Source organism: Salmo salar, chromosome ssa12 (assembly GCF_905237065.1).
Source record: "Salmo salar chromosome ssa12, Ssal_v3.1, whole genome shotgun sequence".
NCBI lineage: Eukaryota > Metazoa > Chordata > Actinopteri > Salmoniformes > Salmonidae > Salmo > Salmo salar.
The window spans coordinates 17655408-17675881 of record NC_059453.1 but is presented as its reverse complement, the minus strand read 5'-3'; the positions used below and the strand labels follow the sequence as shown (position 1 = coordinate 17675881).

General features: G+C 43.5%; 1 protein-coding gene across 1 annotated transcript; it reads left to right on the top strand.

The window, feature by feature from the left end:
• Positions 1-4932: 4932 nt before the first annotated feature.
• On the top strand, positions 4933-13178 carry LOC106564328 (uncharacterized). Its single transcript, XM_045692064.1, has 8 exons — positions 4933-4999; positions 5466-5543; positions 5824-6168; positions 6382-6600; positions 6740-7072; positions 7184-7332; positions 12453-12487; positions 13076-13178. The coding sequence occupies exons 2-8, from the start codon at positions 5489-5491 to the stop codon at positions 13176-13178; spliced, it is 1239 nt and encodes a 412-aa protein (XP_045548020.1). The 5' UTR covers positions 4933-4999; positions 5466-5488.
• The last annotated feature ends 7296 nt before the right edge of the window (positions 13179-20474 follow it).

Below are 20474 nucleotides of genomic sequence, written 5' to 3'. Positions count from 1 at the left end.
TAATGGTACAGTACATACCCCTACATACAGTCTCAACATGTATTACAAACACACATAATGGTACAGTACATAACCCTACATACAGTCTCAACATGTATTACAAACACACATAATGGTACAGTACATACCCCTACATACAGTCTCAACATGTATTACAAAAACACACACATGCACACACTCACAGGCACACAGTCATGTGACAAAATAAAACACACACACTCCGGCAACATTTGTATTTTTTTTATATGAAAGTCTATTGTACAATGGGAAAGTGTATTTCTGCTGTCACAGTACCCAACCCTATGACACATCAGGCACAGAACAGAATAGGAGCACAACAGAGTCAGTCTTGTCCTTGGAGCAGTTTAGGGGCAAAGTGTCTTCGTCACGGCCACCAAGGCATTAGGGGATTTACATTTAAGTCATTTAGCAGACGCTCTTATCCAGAGCGACTTACAGTAGTGAAGGCATACATTTCATACATTGTTTTCTCCGTACTGGTCCCCCGTGGGAATCAAACCCACAACCCTGGCGTTGCAAACTCCATGCTCTACCAACTGAGCCACACGGGACTACACCTGAGCCACACGGGATGGAACCTGAAAAGTGATGTAGGTGTTGAGAACTTGTCTGAGACCTGAAGATTTGTATAAGCTTCCTAAGCTAACGCCTATGCTTACTTGGTGTAGCAGGGTAACACAGTCTTGTGGCCTGCAGGAGACCTAGGTTAGAAACCAGTTTGTTACATTGCTGCCTGGATAGGTACAGTCAGGTCCCAAGTGAATGGCACCCTTGATAAAGATGAGCATAAAGACTGTATGAACTAAATAATAGAAATATATTGTTATATTGTATGGTCATTTTGGTTTTTGAAAATGATATTTAATACTAACACAAAGCTCAAAGAAAGAGATAAATTCATCTTTCACAAAAATGAGATCAAACTTTGAAAAAGCAGTCACAAAAACCATCAAGTGCTATGATGAAACTGGCTCTAATGAGGACCGTCACAGGAAAGGAAGACTCAGAGTTAGCTCTGCTGCAGAGGATAAGTTCATTAGAGTTAACTGCACCTCAGATTGTAGCCCAAATAAATGCTTCACAGAGTTCAAGTAAGACACATCTCAACATCAACTGTTCAGAGGAGACTGCGTGAATCAGGCCTTCATGGTCAAATTGCTGTCAAGAAACCACTATTAAAGGACACCAATAAGAAGAAGAGACTTGCTTGGGCCAAGAAACACGAGCAATGGACATCAGACCGGTGGGAATCTGTCCTTTTTCTGATGAGTCCAAATTTGAGATTTTTGGTTCCAACTGCTGTGCCTTTGTGAGATGCAGTGGAGGTGAACGGTTGATCTCTGCATGTGTGGTTCCCACTGGGAAGCATGGAGGAGGAGGTGTGATGCTGTGAGGGTGCTTTGCTGGTGACACTGTCAGTGATGTATTTAGAATTCAAGGCACACTTAACCAGCATGGCTACCACAGCATTCTGCAGCGATACGCCATCCCATCTGTTTTGCGTATTTTGTTTTTCAGCAGGACAATGACACAACACACCTCCAGTCTGTGTAAGGGCTATTTGACCAAGGAGAGTTATGGAGTGCTGCATCAGATGACCTGGCCTCCACAATCACCCGACCTCAAGCCAATTGAGACGGTTTGGGATAAGTTAGACCGCAGAGTAAAGGAAAAGCAGCCAACAGGTGCTCAGCATATTTTCATCGGATGGGGCCACAGTGTCTCCTGATCCCTCCTGTCTTAGCCTCCAGTATTTATGCTGCAGTAGTTTATGTGTCGGGGGCTAGGGTCAGTCTGTTACATCTGGAGTATTTCTCTTGTCTTATCCGGTGTCCTGTGTGAATTTAAATATGCTCTCTCTAATTCTCACTTTCTCTCTTTCTTTCTTTCTCTCGGAGGACCTGAGCCCTAGGACCATGCCTCAGGACTACCTGGCATGATGACTCCTTGCTGTCCCCAGTCCACCTGGCCGTGCTGCTGCTCCAGTTTCAACTGTTCTGCCTGCGGCTATGGAACCCTGACCTGTTCACCGGACGTGCTTGTTGCACCCTCGACAACTACTATGATTATTATTTGACCATGCTGGTCATTTATGAACATTTTAACATCTTGACCATGTTCTGTTATAATATCCACCCGGCACAGCCAGAAGATGACTGGCCACCCCTCATAGCCTGGTTCTTCTCTAGGTTTCTTCCTAGGTTTTTGGCCTTTCTAGGGAGTTTTTCCTAGGGAGTTTTTCCTAGCCACCGTGCTTCTTTCACATGCATTGCTTGCTGTTTGGGGTTTTAGGCTGGGTTTCTGTACAGCACTTTGAGATATCAGCTGATGTACGAAGGGCTATATAAATAAATTTGATTTGATTTGATATGTGGGAACTCCTTTAAGAATGTTGGAAAAGCATTCCTCATGAACCTGGTTGAGAGAATGTCAAGAGTGTGCAAATCTGTCATAAAGGCAAAGGGTGGCTACTTTGAAAAATATAAAATATTTGTTTAACACTTTTTAGGTTACTACATGATTCCATATGTGTTGTTTCATAGTTTGATGTCTTCACTATTATTCTACAATGTAGAAAATTTAAAAAATAATAAATAAAGAGAAACCCTTGAATGAGTAGGTGTGTCCAAACTTTTGACTGATACTGTATATATACACTGTATACAGCTGATGTGCTGTGCCCTGAAAATCCACAAGCAAGGGAAAAAGTGGGAGGAGGAAAGTGTGTAGATAGATGTGAGAAGGAAGTATATACAGGATATTTGCTTAAAAAAATACAAATGCAACATGCAATCATTACTAAAATTTTACTGAGGTCACATAAGGAAATAAGGAAATTTCACATGACTGGGAATACAGATATGCATCTGTTGGTCACAGATACAGTACCTTTAAAAACACAACGAGGGCCGTTGTGTTTCATCTCCTTTGCATACAGTTGATCAGGTTGTTGATTGTGGTCTGTGGAATGCTGTCCCACTACTCTTCAATGGCTATAAGAAGTTGCAGGATATTGGTGCGACCTGGAGAACAGTGTCGTCACGTGTCGACCCAGAGCATCCCAAACATGCTCAATGGGTGACATGTCTGGTGAGTATGCAGGTCATGGAAAAACTGGGACATTTTCAGCTTCCAGGAATTGTGTAGAGATCCTTGTGACATGAGGCAGTGATTATCATGCTGAAACAGGGGGTGATGGCAGCGGATGAATGACACGACAATGGGCCTCATGATCTCATCACGGTATCTCTGTGCATTCAAATTGCCATTGATAAAATGCAACTGTGTTTGTTGTCCGTAGCTTATGCCTGCCCGTACCATAACCCCACCACCACCATGGGGCACTCTGTTCACAACGTTGACATCAGCAAAACGCTCTCCCTCAGAATGCCATACACCTGGTCTGTGCTTGTGAGGCCAGTTGAATGTATTGCCAAATTCTCTAAAACAACGTTGGATGCAGTTTAAGTTAGAGAAATGAACATTAAATTCTCTGGCAACAGCTCTGGTGGACATTTGTGCAGTCAGTATGCCAATTGCATACTCCCTCAAAACTTGGGATGTGGCATTGTGTTGTGTGAGAAAACTGCACATTTTATAATGGCCTTTTATTGTCCCCAGCACAAGGTGCAACTGTGTAATGATCATGCTGTTTAATCAGCTTCTTGATATGCCTCACCCGTCAGATGGATGACTTATCTTGGCAAAGGAGAAATGCTCACTAATGGGGATGTAAACAAATTTATGCACAACATTTGAGAAAAATAAGCTTATTCGTGCTTATGGAACATTTCTGGGATCTTTTATTTCAGCTCATGAGACATGGGACCAACACTTTACATGTTGCGTTTATATTTTTGTTCAGTTTCATCACACCGAATATATCCCCTATAGTGTATGCCAAAATGTACATGCCAATTGACCCACACAACACTTGAGTTAGGAAACAGCATGTGAACAGTCCCTCAGCACAACAATTTCTTCTTCTTGCATCTTTGTATCTGTGCCATTATAGTATCTGTGACAGCATGGTCAGCGCCACTGAGGCTATCTCCATTTTGAATTTTTCACGATTGGCTGGTTGAACATGACTCCAACTGGGTCACCAGGAGGGATCAGCCAATAAAGTTGAAAGTCACATCCAGTTGACTACATTAAAATGACACTGCCCATGCTAACACGGCCTTTTGGCCACTTGAGGCCTCTATCCTTCTCTATGGACAGCATTTTAAACAAGCTCTAATTTGAGTTGTCAGGTGCGGATCCCTGGAAAACGTCCAAGAGCCCTGATTGGTTGGCATGTGAGGGTGATTGACAGGCCTGAATGCCAATCAGACTGAAAGGGCAAGTGGTTTACAGAAAACTAAGATCTGAGGAGAGTACATGGGGAGCTATATCTCTGCAGATGATCTGTCTATGTGATCAAAATCCCTGATACAGGTCCACTCAAATTAATATGGGCGGAATAGGTGTTTTTGCACGGGGTCAAACTTTTCAAATTCCATATTGATACAGAAACCCTAAACAATGATTTAGATGCATTAAGAACACGTTTATTGACATAATCATGAAAAATGTGAAGAATTTAATTATCTGGTTATGATAAAAATATGCCTCTGGGGTCAAAATGACCCCAGTCGGTAGTATGAGGGTTAAGAAACCATGTACATTCCAGTCAACACGTTGTACTGGATCTGTATAAAGACCACATTGAAAATGGGCTGCATTTTGCCTGTTGACTTTTTTTTGGCACAAATGAAGAAATGCAACTAGCTATGTGGTCACATTTTATATTTAGATACATAAAATACAGTACATCTTTTTTTCTGACATGCTGTTGATGCATGTGATTGTTTTAAATTCCTGACTAGGCTACTTTAAAAGCGTGTCAATCAACCACAGAACTCACACTTCTTGTTTCTATGCCCTGCTACGCCAGTAAGTTGACTCACTGTACAATACCTCTCCCCTTCACTCTGTAAGTACGCTACAGTATATTATATAGTTGAGTGTTTTATGTTATTATTATTATCATTGTTATTATTTTATGTTTTAGCCATAAATGACGTGGTACGACATACTAAATCATTTAACTTTTTGTTTAGTTTTGAGCTGTGTTTAGGTTGTTACATCAGAGCCTGTATTCATGAAGTGTCTCAGAGTAGGAGTGCTGATCTAAGATCAGGTCCCCCTGGTCCATATAATAATGATCTAAAAAGTTAAACTGATCGTAAATCAGCTCTCCTAGTCTACTTAAAGACACTGTGTGAATATGGACCCTGGACTGTTTTTATGTTTTATGTTTTATATTTAATGTTTTATGTTTTATGCATATTTTTTATCATAACCAGATAATTAAATTCTTCACATTTTTCATGATTATGTCAGGTATCAGGTGGAGTTATTCACCAGCTATAGAGTGAGTTGTTGATTATGTTTCTAAGACTGCAGGGTGGGAGATGCAACAATGTCCTTGAGAACAGCAGGAAGTGTGTTGGTGGTCTTTCTCTGGTCTGTAGCAGGTATGGTCTCATTCATAACTTGATATGTTTGTCAATCTACAGACATTTATAACATTTTAACATTATATTTGCGTTTAATTATTCTGGTGTGTTCTGTTAGGCGTCTCCACTTCACTTAAATAGTTATCTTTCACACCTCACTGAGTGATGTTTATCTCTGGTTTCCATTCACACTCAAATCAGCAACTATGGCAACAAAGTGTGGACAAAGCCTATACTGTTAGTGTGATCCAATTGGCATTGGCTTAATGTAATACTCTTGTGTTCTGTGGATGTTCAGTTGTACTGGGGCAGAATGTCTGGAGTGTGACTTACACCACTCAGAGTATCTGTGTCTTGGAGGGGTCAACAGTGGAGCTGTCCTGCTCTATCAGATATCCCAGTGGTACAGTCACATCAACCGTCTGGTTCACTAAATGGGGGACTGGTGTAGAACCTGAAGATCTAGGTCAGGACCCAGAGTATGCAGGTCGTCTGGAGTATCATGGGGATAAGAAGAATGGTCACAACCTGAGAATCACAGACCTGAGAGAGAAAGACTCAGCTACGTACAAGTTCAGATTTATAACAGATCAGACTGGATGGAAATATACTGGTTATCCTGGAGTCACTCTGTCTGTCACAGGTACAGTAACATTCTATATACTGGTGATCCTGGAGTGACTTTGTCTGTCACAGGTAAAGTAAAAACCAGCTATTATGTTCAATTACAATTAGTTCTGGACAATTGTTGTGGTGTATTTATGATAGTCTGTATAACATAAGATTTCTTCCATCTTTGTATTAGAGTGATTAGTCAGTGATAAAGGGATTTACAGTGATATTGTTTTTTCTCCAGGTCTTCAGGTGAAGGTGACTGGTGGACATCAGGATAAGACACTGACCTGTATCACCACCTGTACTCTGACTGGTAACCCCACCTACATCTGGTACAAGAACGGACAACATCTAGATGAGAGCACCTCCCCCCAGTACAAATACTCAGTCTCCAGTAACTATGAGGACAGCTACTCCTGTGCTGTTAAAGGTCATGAGGATCTCCACTCTCCTGCAGTGTGTGAGTGTTTCTTTAATTAACAATACCGTACAACCTCTGTGTGTGTTGGTTTCACTATGTAATATTAGAACTGTTATCATTTCTAGAAAGAACTGAGAATATAATCCAGTTGTCCTCTTGTTATGTCACTGTATTTCAGGTGTTCAGGGTCAGATCTGCTACAGAGTAACTTACACCAAGAGGAGAATCTGTGTCTTGAAGGGGTCAACAGTGGACATATCCTGTACTTATGTTGGTTATTATTCCACCACATCAACATTCTGGTTTAGAAGTGATAAGTCGACCCCTGAAGACCTAACCAGAGACCCAGGGTATACAGGTCGTGTGAAGTACACTGGAACATACAGATGTCCCTTCACCCTGAGAATCACAGATCTGAGAGAGGAGGACTCAGCTGAGTATCGCTTCACTTTTAAAACATACAACTTTGAATGGGGTCATAGTTTCCCAGGAACAACTCTGTCTGTCACAGGTAATACTACACTGTATGATACAACTGTAAATCATATTGAATTACAGGAGAAAATAAATGAACCATCCTGTTAACACAGAGGTGTATGTGGTTTTATACATATTGTTTCAGGTCTGCAGGTGAAGGTGACTCCTGCTGCAGAGGGACAGAAGACACTGACCTGTATCACCACCTGTACTCTGACTGACAACCCCACCTACATCTGGTACAAGAATGGACAGAATGTACAAGATAACTCCTCCCCATGTACTCCATCAGCAGTGAGGATGCAGACAGCTACTACTGTGCTGTAAAAGGCCAAGAGGATCTCAGCTCTCCTGCAGTGTGTGAGTACAGTGCAACAAAATAGTACAGTATTCTATTTGATTTGATTTCTACTTAGCAAGTATCATGCACTCAGGCAAAATAGACATGCCTTACTTTGTCAATAATTTTACAACAAAAATATATCTTTTACTTATTGTTAATACTACTTTGACAAAATGTTTGGTATTTTACATCAGATAAACCTAAGAAGACCTCAGTGTCAGTCAGTCCCTCTGGTGAAATAGTGGAGGGCAGTTCAGTGACTCTGACCTGCAGCAGTGATGCCAACCCACCTGTGGACAAATACACCTGGTACTTTCAAAATAAGACTTTTCTAAATGGATTTGGACAGATGTACAACATAAGTAAGTTCAAGTCTAAGGACAATGGACATTACCACTGTGAGGCCTGGAATGGAAGAGGATCTAGGAACTCTACAGCTCTGATGATCATTTTACCAGGTGAACTTTCATCTTCAATATTTCAATACAAAATGACATTTCATGCTCATCTTAATAATTGTACATTGGCTTATTATACTTTGTTTTATAATTATATATACGTTGAGATTAGATCAGTTAACAGATGTTGTATTATTGTCCTAGACTACATTTATGTTCAATTTATTAAATTACAGTACTCGTATCATCCATATTTTATTATAGTTAAACAGACCTCAGTTCTGACTGCAGCTGTAGGAATCATAGTGGTTGTTCTGGTTCTCATCCTCTGTCTCTCTGGACTCATGTGGTTCAGGTGAGTGAAGAAGGGAAAATTGATATTTGTATTATTCTTTCACCTTATCACTCTGATTTGTTATTAACCTCATTCCTTTATTTATTGGCCCAAAGCCCTTAACTACTAAACTATATTAGTAACACATCAACTTCCACTAGAGGTCAGTAGAGAACAGAACTCACTCTGTCCCTCATTACAGGAGATCCACAGGAGGAAGTGATGCCACAGCAGACACACAGGTGATTATATCACTTACACCAGGACCCCCCCCCCAACAACTCATCAGTCTTTGATTATAGTAATCAGCTGTGTAGTGTTCGGGCAAAAAACAAAATGTGCAGCTCTGAGATCAAAATGTGCAGCTCTGAGATCAAAATGTGCAGGGACCAGCTCTGAGTTTGGGAAACCCTGAGTTACAACTCCATTTTCATTAATTTACTGTGTCACGTCAGTCTCTTTCATACTATTTTAATTGTTACCTCTCTCTCTCTCTCTCTCTCTCTCTCTCTCTCTCTCTCTCTCTCTCTCTCTCTCTCTCTCTCTCTCTCTCCACAGAGTGTCCGTCCTGACTGTAACAGTGACACGTACACAGGTCTGAACATGAGGACCATGTCCCCTGACTATGACACTCTGGCAGTAAGTCTCTTATAATTAATTTGATTGTTTGTTAGTGTGTTTGTTTTATACAGTACTTGAATGTGTATAGAGAAAATGATAGAAAGACTAGTGTCTCAATGAACTCATGCATTTCCTCTCTCCAATTCCATCTTTCTTTCTCTCTCTCTCTCTCTCTCTCTCTCTCTCTCTCTCTCTCTCTCTCTGTCCACAGAATGTCCATCCTGACCCTACCAGTGACCCCAACAGTGACATGTACACACCTCTGAACATGAAGACCAGGTCACCAGAGTATGACACCCTGGCAGTAATGTGTGTGTGTGTGTGTGTGTGTGTGTGTGTGTGTGTGTGTGTGTGTGTGTGTGTGTGTGTGTGTGTGTGTGTGTGTGTGTGTGTGTGTGTGTGTGTGTGTGTGTGTGTGTGTGTGTGTGTGTCCATAAACATTTTAGAGGGAGTGCTAATTCAGTATATCTTCTTTCAGAATGTGAGGGGAATCTCCCTCTGAAGAGAAGCACCACAGATCCTGGACTGAAGAGAAGCACCACAGATCCTGGACTGAAGAGAAGCACCACAGATCCTGGACTGAAGAGAAGCACCACAGATCCTGGACTGAAGAGAAGCACCACAGATCCTGGACTAAAGAGAAGCACCACAGAAGCTGGACTAAAGAGAAGCACCACAGAAGCTGGACTGAAGAGAAGCACCACAGATCCTGGACTAAAGAGAAGCACCACAGAAGCTGGACTAAAGAGAAGCACCACAGAAGCTGGACTGAAGAGAAGCACCACAGATCCTGGACTGAAGAGAAGCACCACAGATCCTGGACTGAAGAGAAGCACCACAGATCCTGGCCTGAAGAGAAGCACCACAGAAGCTGGACTGAAGAGCTACTGTTCCAATCCAAAACCAGGCCTCAAACCTCTATTCTCTTGCTATCATATCTAGATGGTTTTCCAGACCATGAACATTAGCTTTTGAGTAAATGCTGGAATATACATTTTATTATTTATTATGATAATTATGTATATTGATGATAAATGGGTTATGCTTCTGCTTTTTTTTCAATGGGATTTTTCCATTTCCATATTTTTTCTTGTGTATTAATCTGTTTAATATCTATAGTTGAAGTTTATATTTCTGATCTTTTTCAATGGGATTTTTCCATTTAGGGATTTCTAACATCAATAGTCCTACTTTCCTCAGCAACTAATATGGATAATATTGATAAAAGCTTTTTAATATTTTTAGCTTTTGGGTCAAGTTTCTCCTGATGTGTTTAATGATGATTTACTTTGTATTGCTGTCATATATTATTCCACATTTTATATTTGGGGTGGCAGGTAGCCTATATTGGGGTGACAGGTAGCCTATATTGGGGTGGCAGGTAGCCTACATTGGGGTGGCAGGTAGCCTATATTGGGGCGGCAGGTAGCCTATATTGGGGCGGCAGGTAGCCTAGTGGTTAGAGCGTTGGACTAGTATCCGGAAGGTTGCAAGATCGAATCCCTGAGCTGACAAGGTACAAATCTGTCGTTCTGCGGCTGAACAAGGCAGGTTACCCACTGTTCCTAGGCCGTCATTGAAAATAAGAATTTGTTCTTAGCTGACTTGCCTAGTTAAATAAAGGTCAAAAATATTATGCAATACGATATAGTTTTTTTTATTATTATTTTTTTTTTTATCAGTACATTACATACATTTAAACATTTGCAGTTTTTTACATTTTATATTAATTATAATTGTATATTATGTAATGCTATATTGTTCAGTGTCATGATATCACTTGTTTTGTCATCACATTTTTCATTATTACGTACTTTATATACGTTAAATACATGTTTACCTTTGCAGTTTTTACTGTGTGGTTTAGTGTCAATACAGTATAAGCATCATGTTGTAAACAAGATCAACATTTAAGACAATAAATACATAGATTATTTGATTAACTAATTATACACTGATTCATAACTATTTCCACTCAGCTCTTGTTTCTTGTATTTCTGCCTATTAGACACATGATGGTGGCATTGAATCATTTAACCATGAGTGGCTAGGCCAGCGTTTCCTAAACTCAGCTCTAACAGCTAGGCTACCCGCCATAGTATAGACAGGCTGCACTACCAGACCCCACCACAGGGGGTATTGTATATGCAGACTGCACTACCAGACCCCACCACAGGGGGTATTGTATATGCAGACTGCACTACCAGACCCCACCACAGGGGGTATTGTATATGCAGACTGCACTACCAGACCCCACCACAGGGGGTATTGTATATACAGACTGCACTACCAGACCCCACCACAGGGGCATTGTATATGCAGACTGCACTACCAGACCCCACCACAGGGGGTATTGTATATGCAGACTGCACTACCAGACCCCACCACAGGGGGTATTGTATATACAGACTGCACTACCAGACCCCACCACAGGGGCATTGTATATGCAGACTGCACTACCAGACCCCACCACAGGGGGTATTGTATATACAGACTGCACTACCAGACCACACCACAGGGAGCATAGTATAGACAGACTGCACTACCAGACCCCACCACAGGGGGTATTGTATCTACAGACTGCACTACCAGACCACACCACAGGGAGCATAATATAGACAGACTGCACTACCAGACCCCACCACAGGGGGTATTGTATATACAGACTGCACTACCAGAACCCACCACAGGGAGCATAGCCATTATTAGAGGAGTTTCTGATTTACCCAAAACACTACAACAATAATGAAATACATGCTGTACATCTAACATTGATTTATTGTGAGGTTTAGCTACAATGTTTCCGGAGGGAAGGACCTCTTCTCCCCTAAGGATTCCAGTGGTGGACCTCTCCTCCCCTCAGGACTCCAGTGGTGGACCTCTCCTCCCCTCAGGACTCCAGTGGTGGATCTCTCCTCCCCTCAGGATTCCAGTGGTGGACCTATCCTCCCCTCAGGACTGCAGTGGTGGACCTCTCCTCCCCTCAGGATTCCAGTGGTGGACCTATCCTCCCCTCAGGATTCCAGTGGTGGACCTATCCTCCCCTCAGGACTCCAGTGGTGGACCTCTCCTCCCCTCAGGACTCCAGTGGTAGACCTCTCCTCCCCTAAGGATTCCAGTGGTGGACCTATCCTCCCCTCAGGGGAGGATAGGATTGTATTTGACTGTGGTCACCTCCCTCCCTTCCTCTCCTACATTCTGTACTTTAGTTGTGGGGAGATATAATTAGAATGTAGAACTCTGATACTCTCTATGTTCTGTACTGTAGTTGTGGGGAGATAGAGAGTATCAACGTTCTACATTCTAAATCTAGGTTATGTACTGTAGTTGTGGGGAGAGAGAGAGAGTATCAGAGTTCTACAAGAGAGATTATGTGCCTTTGTCAACTTCAAGAATCCCAACGTGTCCACTTGCACCTTGGAGAGGCTAAAGGTGAGTGGTGGGATGAAACATAATGCTGTCATATGCATTGAACTATGTGAGATGTGCTATGAATTTTTTAGCTTGAACTTAAGGAGTGTGTACTTTTGGGACCATGCAATTGGTTCAATTGTACTTTTGGGACTATGCCATTGGTCCCATTGTACTTTTGAGACTGTACTATTGGTTCCATTGTACGCTTAGGACTGTGCTATTAGTTCCATTGTACTTTTGGGACCATGCTACTGGTTCATTTGTATGTATTTGGACTACGCCTGCGGTTTGTCTTCCTGTCCAGGGGGTGGAGCTGGAGAGCACCAGGCTGGTGATCAGGTACATAGACAGCTAGTATTATAACAATATAGAAATACATACTGTACATCTAATAATGATTTAATGTGAGGTTTAGCTATGTTTCACCAAAGATAGTACATTAGAATGACTCTCTGGTTTTACAAATAATAAGTGAACCTTTTCTTGTACTTTTGAGACTAATCTATTGGCTCCATTTTACTTTTGGGACAATGCTTTTGGTTCCATTGTACTTTTGGGACTTTGCTATTGGTTCCATTCTAAATATTTTGACTGTTGCTGCTGTATGTCCTCCTGTCCAGGGGATGGAGCTGGAGAGCACTAGGCTGGTGATCAGGTACCTAGACCGCTGGCTGTAGAGAACCCCTCCCTCTCCTCAGAGGTCCAACCCGATAGGCCTCATCACCTCCTCAGCCTCCCAGTACACCTCCACAGGGTACGGACATCCACAGGGTATGGACATCCGTCTGTCAAAACATCATTATGAGTTATTCTAAAGTGTTATCAATAAACTAATAAACTTTTGAAATGTACAAAGTGATGGAAGGAGGAAGCAGAAGCACAGGTGCAGGTGTTTGTGTTTTGATACTGTTTGTCTCTCTCTCCCAGGACCAGGAGGATGGCTCCCATCAACGGTGACGAGTGTTTCTTCTGGAGGACCACCGGCTGTTTCTATGGTGACAAATGTCACATCAAACACAAGCCTGACTAGAGAGGAAGAGACAGGAATCCATGGCAACGCTGACCACCATGACAACCCTGACCACCACACAGTGACTGGATAGTAGAGAGGGAGGAGAATGATGAAGATTAAGGAAGAGGATGAGGGACCGTGTCCCAACTTTAAAAGGGAACAGGAGGTTTGGGGGGATGGTGGATGGGGGGACAGAACACTAGACATATAGAATGAGTGTGTGAAGTGTAAATCAAAGTGAAAAAGAGTGCACCTCTGATTTCCTTCCCTCCCTCGGCATGATCTGTGAAACATGTCATCATTGATGTCAGATGATGGAGATGATGTCATCATTGATGTCAGATGATGGAGATGATGTCATCATTAGAACCTTGATGGGATCTTTGCCCAGTGAACCTCCTCTATGATGACCATGTTGTAAACACTAAGGGGGCTGACATCTGTTGTTATCATGTGTTTTACTGTGTATGTATGTATGGTCATGTGACTGGACATGTGACCTGAAAGTGTGACCACTTGTGATGTCACTGTGAGACTCACTGCAAGCCTGATGCCATAGGGTGTTTAGTAATTGCCCCTACAGGGGATAAATAAATGTTATTTTTTATTGAATTACAATTGAATATGGGGCATGTTCCAGGCAGACTATATTGCAGTCACCTGCCTGCTCTCACAAACATTAGTCCTTCTCCTTTTTAACCTAAAGGGGTACTATAAATCAAAATTGAATATCTAAATGATCCATGGTATGACCACCTTAAAACAATTCCATATGTCAGCTAGTAGAACCCCCCCAAACGGCTTAGACATGTAGAGGTTCAGAATCCCAGTGTCAGAGGGAGCAATGTCCAGCACCTAAACACACAAATCAAATCAACTTGTATTAGTTACATGCGCCAAATACAACAGCTGTAGACCTTACTGTAAAATGGTTAATGACAAGCCCTTAACTAACAATGCAGTTGATTTTATTAAAAATGCTACAAAAAAATCTGACAATAAAATAACAATAATGAATCAGCAATAACCAATTACATGAAAGATTATTCATTGTCATTTAAAAGAAACACGCATCATGCAGACACAATGGGACACAATAATCCCAGACATTTACATTTACGTCATTTAGCAGACGCTCTTATCCAGAGCGACTTACAAATTGGTGCATTCACCTTATGATATCCAGAGGAACAACCACTTTACAATTGTACATCTATATCTTTTTTTTGTGGGGGGGGGGGTTAGAAGGATTACTTTATCCTATCCCAGGTATTCCTTAAAGAGTTGGGGTTTCAGGTGTCTCCGGAAGGTGGTGATTGACTCCGCTGTCCTGGAGTCGTGAGGGAGCTTGTTCCACCATTGGGGTGCCAGAGCAGCGAACAGTTTTGACTGGGCTGAGAGGGAACTGTGCTTCCGCAGAGGTAGGGAGGTGAGCAGGCCAGAGATGGTGGAACGCAGTGCCCTTCTTTGGGTGTAGGGACTGATCAGAGCCTGAAGGTACGGAGATGCGGTTCCCCTCACAGCTCCGTAGGCAAGCACCATGGTCTTGTAGCAGACGCGAGCTTCAACTGAAAGCGGAGGAGCGGGGTGACGTGAGAGAACTTCGGAAGGTTGAACACCAGACGGGCAGCGGCGTTCTGGATGAGTTGTAGGGGTTTAATGGCACAGGCAGGGAGCCCCGCCAGCAGCGAGTTGCAGTAATCCAGACGGGAGATGACAAGTGCCTGGATTAGGACCTGCGCCGCATCCTGTGTAAGGCAGGGTCGTACTCTGCGAATGTTGTAGAGCATGAACCTACAGGATTGGGTCACTGCCTTGATATTAGCGGAGAATGACAGGGTGTTGTCCAGGGTCACGCCAAGGCTCTTAGCACTCTGGGAGGAGGACACAATGGAGTTGTCAACCGTGATGGCGAGATCATGGAACGGGCAGTCCTTCCCCGGGAGGTAGAGCAGCTCCGTCTTGCCAAGGTTCAGCTTGAGCTGGTGATCCGTCATCCACACTGATATGTCTGCCAGATATGCAGAGATGCGATTCGCCAGCTGGTTATTAGAAGGGGGAAAGGAGAAAATTAATTGTGTGTCGTCTGTGTAGCAATTATAGGAGAGACCATGTGAGGATATGACAGAGCCAAGTGACTTGGTGTATAGCGAGAATAGGAGAGGGCCTAGAACTGAGCCCTGGGGGACACCAGTGGTGAGAGCACGTGGTGCGGAGACGGATTCTCGCCACGCCACCTGGTAGGAGCGACCTGACAGGTAGGACGCAATCCAAGAGTGAGCCGCGCCGGAGATGCCCAACTCGGAGTGGGTGGAGAGGAGGATCTGATGGTTCACAGAATCAAAGGCAGCAGATAGGTCTAGAAGGATGAGAGCAGAGGAGAGAGAGTTAGCTTTAGCAGTGCGGAGAGCCTCCGTGACACAGAGAAGAGCAGTCTCAGTTGAATGACCAGTCTTGAAACCTGACTGATTTGGATCAAGAAGGTCATTCTGAGAGAAATAGCAAGAGAGCTGGCCAAGGACGGCACGCTCAAGAGTTTTGGAGAGAAAAGAAAGAAGGGATACTGGTCTGTAGTTGTTGACATCAGAGGGATCGAGTGTAGGTTTTTTTGAGAAGGGGTGCAACTCTCGCTCTCTTGAAGATGGAAGGGACGTAGCCAGCGGTCAAGGATGAGTTGATGAGCGAGGTGAGGTAGGGGAGAAGGTCTCCGGAAATGGTCTGGAGAAGAGAGGAGGGGATAGGTTCAAGCCGGCAGGTTGTTGGGCGGCCGGCCGTCACAAGTCGCAAGATTTCATCTGGAGAGAGAGGCAGAAAGAGGTCAAAGCATAGGGTAGCAGACAGACAGACAGACTTATAACAGACTTAGTAATATATGCATGTCAGGGTTCACTTTGAGTCCATTGTTCTGAAGATCAGTGAGCTGAAGACACCTCTTTCACATAAGCACACTGGAAATTCAGAGCAGCTTGCCTTGGCCTTGGCATAATGACAGCTCACTGTTGTCTGTTGTTTCTACCTAGCTAATGTTGATAGCTAAATGTTAGCTAACTAGCTAGCTCACTAGCTAATGATGCGGTCTTGCTGTAATTTCAGCAGCAGTGCATCGTATTGTTCACAATCCACTCCATTCAGAGTAGCTGTGTGATGCACAAAAATGCTTGTTTATCACTGAATAACAGCAGCTTCATGTAGCTAACAAGCTAGCTGAGCTCACTAATTCACTCAATTCAAACGCCAGTTCAACATAAGTCCCAATAACACAGTATTTTTACGTGCGTGACTGTTTTATTCTATATTTATGCCATTTTCTACCTTCTATTTTGTATATTTTCAACGGACAAGTAGGGACAAGTGAAGCCTGGAAGCTGCAGTAATGTTGAGATGCCAGTAGGGAGAGCTCTAGTCTAGAACACTGGTACCAAAGATACTCACTCCCCTTTCATCTGTTCTGGAACCTTCAGTACCAGCTGATGAAGAGTGATGGAATGGGTCACATTTTGTCTCTTGTAAAACATGTAGGCCCACTCCTCAAAAAAAGAAATACAACTACAGTATGCTGACTTTAGACCATTTTCTATTTAGATACAGTAACATCCCTTATGTGACATGCTGTTGCTGCATGTTAATGCCCTGACTAGGCTACTTTAAAATGTGTCAACCACAGAACTCACACAGGCTACGCCTGCTTCTACTAATACTTACAGTAGACTACTTCATGTTTCCAACCATTGACAGTACGTTGACTAACTGTTCAAGACTTCTCCCCTTCACTTAACTCTGTAAGTACACTTGATGATATCTTGGAATATAGTTTTGTTTTGATGTTTTTAGCCATACATTACATGACTTCCTGTATCTTTGTACTTGTTGGTTTATATTGAACTGTGTTTTGGTTGTTACATCAGGGCCTGTATTCATAAAGTGTCTCAGGCGGTCCATATCATTATGATCTAAAAGGCTAAACTGATCCCAGATCAGCTCTCCTACTCTGATACACTTTGTGAATACTGATCCTGGACTGTGGTTTCATGTGTTTAGTTTATTTCAGTTTAATCAATTGCATGTTTGCGGAGCCCCATCGGGTCTTCACGACTGGACCACCGACGTTATCTGCCCGAGGGAGTTATCCAACTGGCCCCTCCGTCGCGACGTAACCTGATCGCCCATCTGCGGCCCGCTAATCGTTAGCTGTCTTTTCGGCTGCGATCTGAATAGGTCTATCGGACACTTTTCTTGGGCCACTATAACTAACTATTTTGCCAACTTGGACTGGTCCCCCTTCCACACGGAACCCCACTAACCCACAGACGGAAACGCACGAGGTGGCTAAAAACAGACCTCCCTCCCATCTTCCACCAGCTTGCTACCTATGGCCCGGCTAGCTGTCTGAATCTCACTGGACCCTTTGATTACTCGGCTAAGCATGCCTCTCCTTAATGTCAATATGCCTTCTCCATTGCTGTTCTGGTTAGTGTTTATTGGCTTATTTCACTGTAGAGCCTCTAGCCCTGCTCATTATACCTTATCCAACCTCTCAGTTCCTCCACCCACACATGCTATGACATCTTCTGGTTTCAATGATGTTTCTAGAGACAATATCTCTCTCATAATCACTAAATGCCTAGGTTTACCTCCTCTGTACTCACATCCCACCATACCTTTGTCTGTACATTATACCTTGAAGCTATTTTATCGCCCCCAGAAACCTGCTCCTTTTTCTCTCTATTCTGGACGTCACAGACGACCAATTCTTATAGCTTTTAGCCGTACCCTCATACTTATTCTTCTCTGCTCCTCTGGGGATGTAGAGGTGAATCCAGGCCCTGCAGTGCCTGGCTCCACTCCTACTCCCCAGGCGCTCTCTTTGATGACTTCTGTAACCGTAATAACCTTGGTTTCATGCATGTTAACATTAGAAGCCTCCTCCCTAAGTTTGTTTTATTCACTGCTTTAGCACACTCTGCCAACCCGGATGTCCTAGCTGTGCCTGAATCTTGGCTTAGGAAGTCCACCAAAAACTCTGAAATCTTCATCCCTAACTACAACGTTTTCAGACAAGATAGAATGACCAAAGGGGGCGGTGTTGCAATCTACTGCAGAGATAGCCTGCAGAGTTCTGTCCTGCTATCCAGGTCTGTACCCAAACAATTTGAACTTCTACTTTTAAAAATCCACCTCTCCAAAAACAAGTCTCTCACCGTTGCCGCCTGCTATAGACCCCCCTCGGCCCCTAGTTGTGCTCTGGACACCATATGTGAACTGATTGCCCCCATCTATCTTCAGAGCTCGTGCTACTAGGTGACCTAAACTGGGACATGCTTAACACCCCAGCCATCCTACAATCCAAGCTTGATGCCCTCAATCTCACACAAATTATTAATGAACCCACCAGGTACAACCCCAAAGCCGCAAACACTGGCACCCTCATAGATATCATCCTAACCAACGTGCCCTCTAAATACACCTCTGCTGTTTTCAACCAAGATCTCAGCGATCACTGCCTCATTGCCTGCACCCGTAATGGGTCAGCGGTCAAACGACCTCCACTCATCACTGTCAAACGCTCCCTGAAACATTTCAACGAGCAAGCCTTTCTATTCGACCTGGCCCTGGTATCCTGGAAGGATATTGACCTCATCCCGTCAGTAGAGGATGCCTGGTTATTTTTTTAAAATGCCTTCCTCTCCATCTTAAATAAGCATGCCCCTTTCAAGAAATTTAGAACCAGGAACAGATATAGCCCTTGGTTCTCCCCAGACCTGACTGCCCTTAACCAACACAAAAATATCCTGTGGCGTTCTGCATTAGCATCGAACTGCCCCCGCGATATGCAACTTTTTAGGGAAGTTAGAAACCAATACACACAGGCAGTTAGAAACGCCAAGGCTAGCTTTTTCAAACAGAAATTCGCTCGTGCAACTCCAACTCTAAAAAGTTCTGGGACATTGTAAAGTCCATGGAGAATAAGAACACCTCCTCCCAACTGCCCACTGCACTGAGGATAGGAAACTCTGTCACCACCGATAAGCCCACTATAATTGAGAATTTCAATAAGCATTTTTCTACGGCTGGCCATGCTTTCCACCTAACTACCCCTACTGCATTCAACAGCACTGCACCCCCACAGCTACTCGCCCAAGCCTCCCCCATTTCTCCTTCTCCCAAATCCATTCAGCTGATGTTCTGAAAGAGCTGCAAAATCTGGACCCCTACAAATCAGCTGGGCTTGACAATCTGGACCCTTTCTTTCTAAAATTATCTGCCGAAATTATTGCAACCCCTATTACTAGCCTGTTCAACCTCTCTTTCGTGTCGTCTGAGATTCCCATAGATTGGAAAGCAGCTGCTGTCATCCCCTTCTTCAAAGGAGGTGACACTCTTGACCCAAATTGCTACAGACCTATATCCATCCTACCCTGCCTTTCTAAGGTCTTCGAAAGCCAAGTCAACAAACAGATTACCGACCATTTCGAATCCCACCGCACCCTCTCCGCTATGCAATCTGATTTCAGAGCTGGTCATGGGTGCACCTCAGCCACGCTCAAGGTCCTAAACGACATCGTAACCGCCATCGATAAGAAACAATACTGTGCTGCCGTATTCATTGACCTGGCCAAAGCTTTTGACTCTGTTAATCACCACATCCTCATCGGCAGACTCAGTAGCCTTGGTTTCTCAAACGATTGCGTCGCCTGGTTCACCAACTACTTCTCTGACAGAGTTCAGTGTGTCAAATCGGAGGGCCTACTGTCTGGACCTCTGGCAGTCTCTATGGGGGTACCACAGGGTTCAATTCTTGGGCCAACTCTTTTCTCTGTATACATAAATGATGTCGCTCTTGCTGCTGGTGAATCTCTGATCCACCTCTACACAGACGACACCATTCTGTACACTTCTGGCCCTTCTTTGGACACTGTGTTAACAACCCTCCAGACGAGCTTCAATGCCATTCAACTCTCCTTCCGTGGTCTCCAACTGCTCCTAAACACAAGTAAAACTAAATGCATGCTCTTCAACCGATCGCTGCCTGCACCTGCCCGCCTGTCCAGCATCACTTCTCTGGACGGTTCTAACTTAGAATTTGTGGACAACTACAAATACCTAGGTGTCTGGTTAGACTGTAAACTCTCCTTCCAGACTCACATCAATCATCTCCAATCCAAAGTGAAATCTCGAATTGGCTTCCTATTTCGCAACAAAGCATCCTTCACTCATGCTGCCAAACATACCCTCGTAAAACTGACCATCCTACCAATCCTCGACTTCGGCGATGTCATTTACAAAATAGCTTCCAATACCCTACTCAACAAGCTG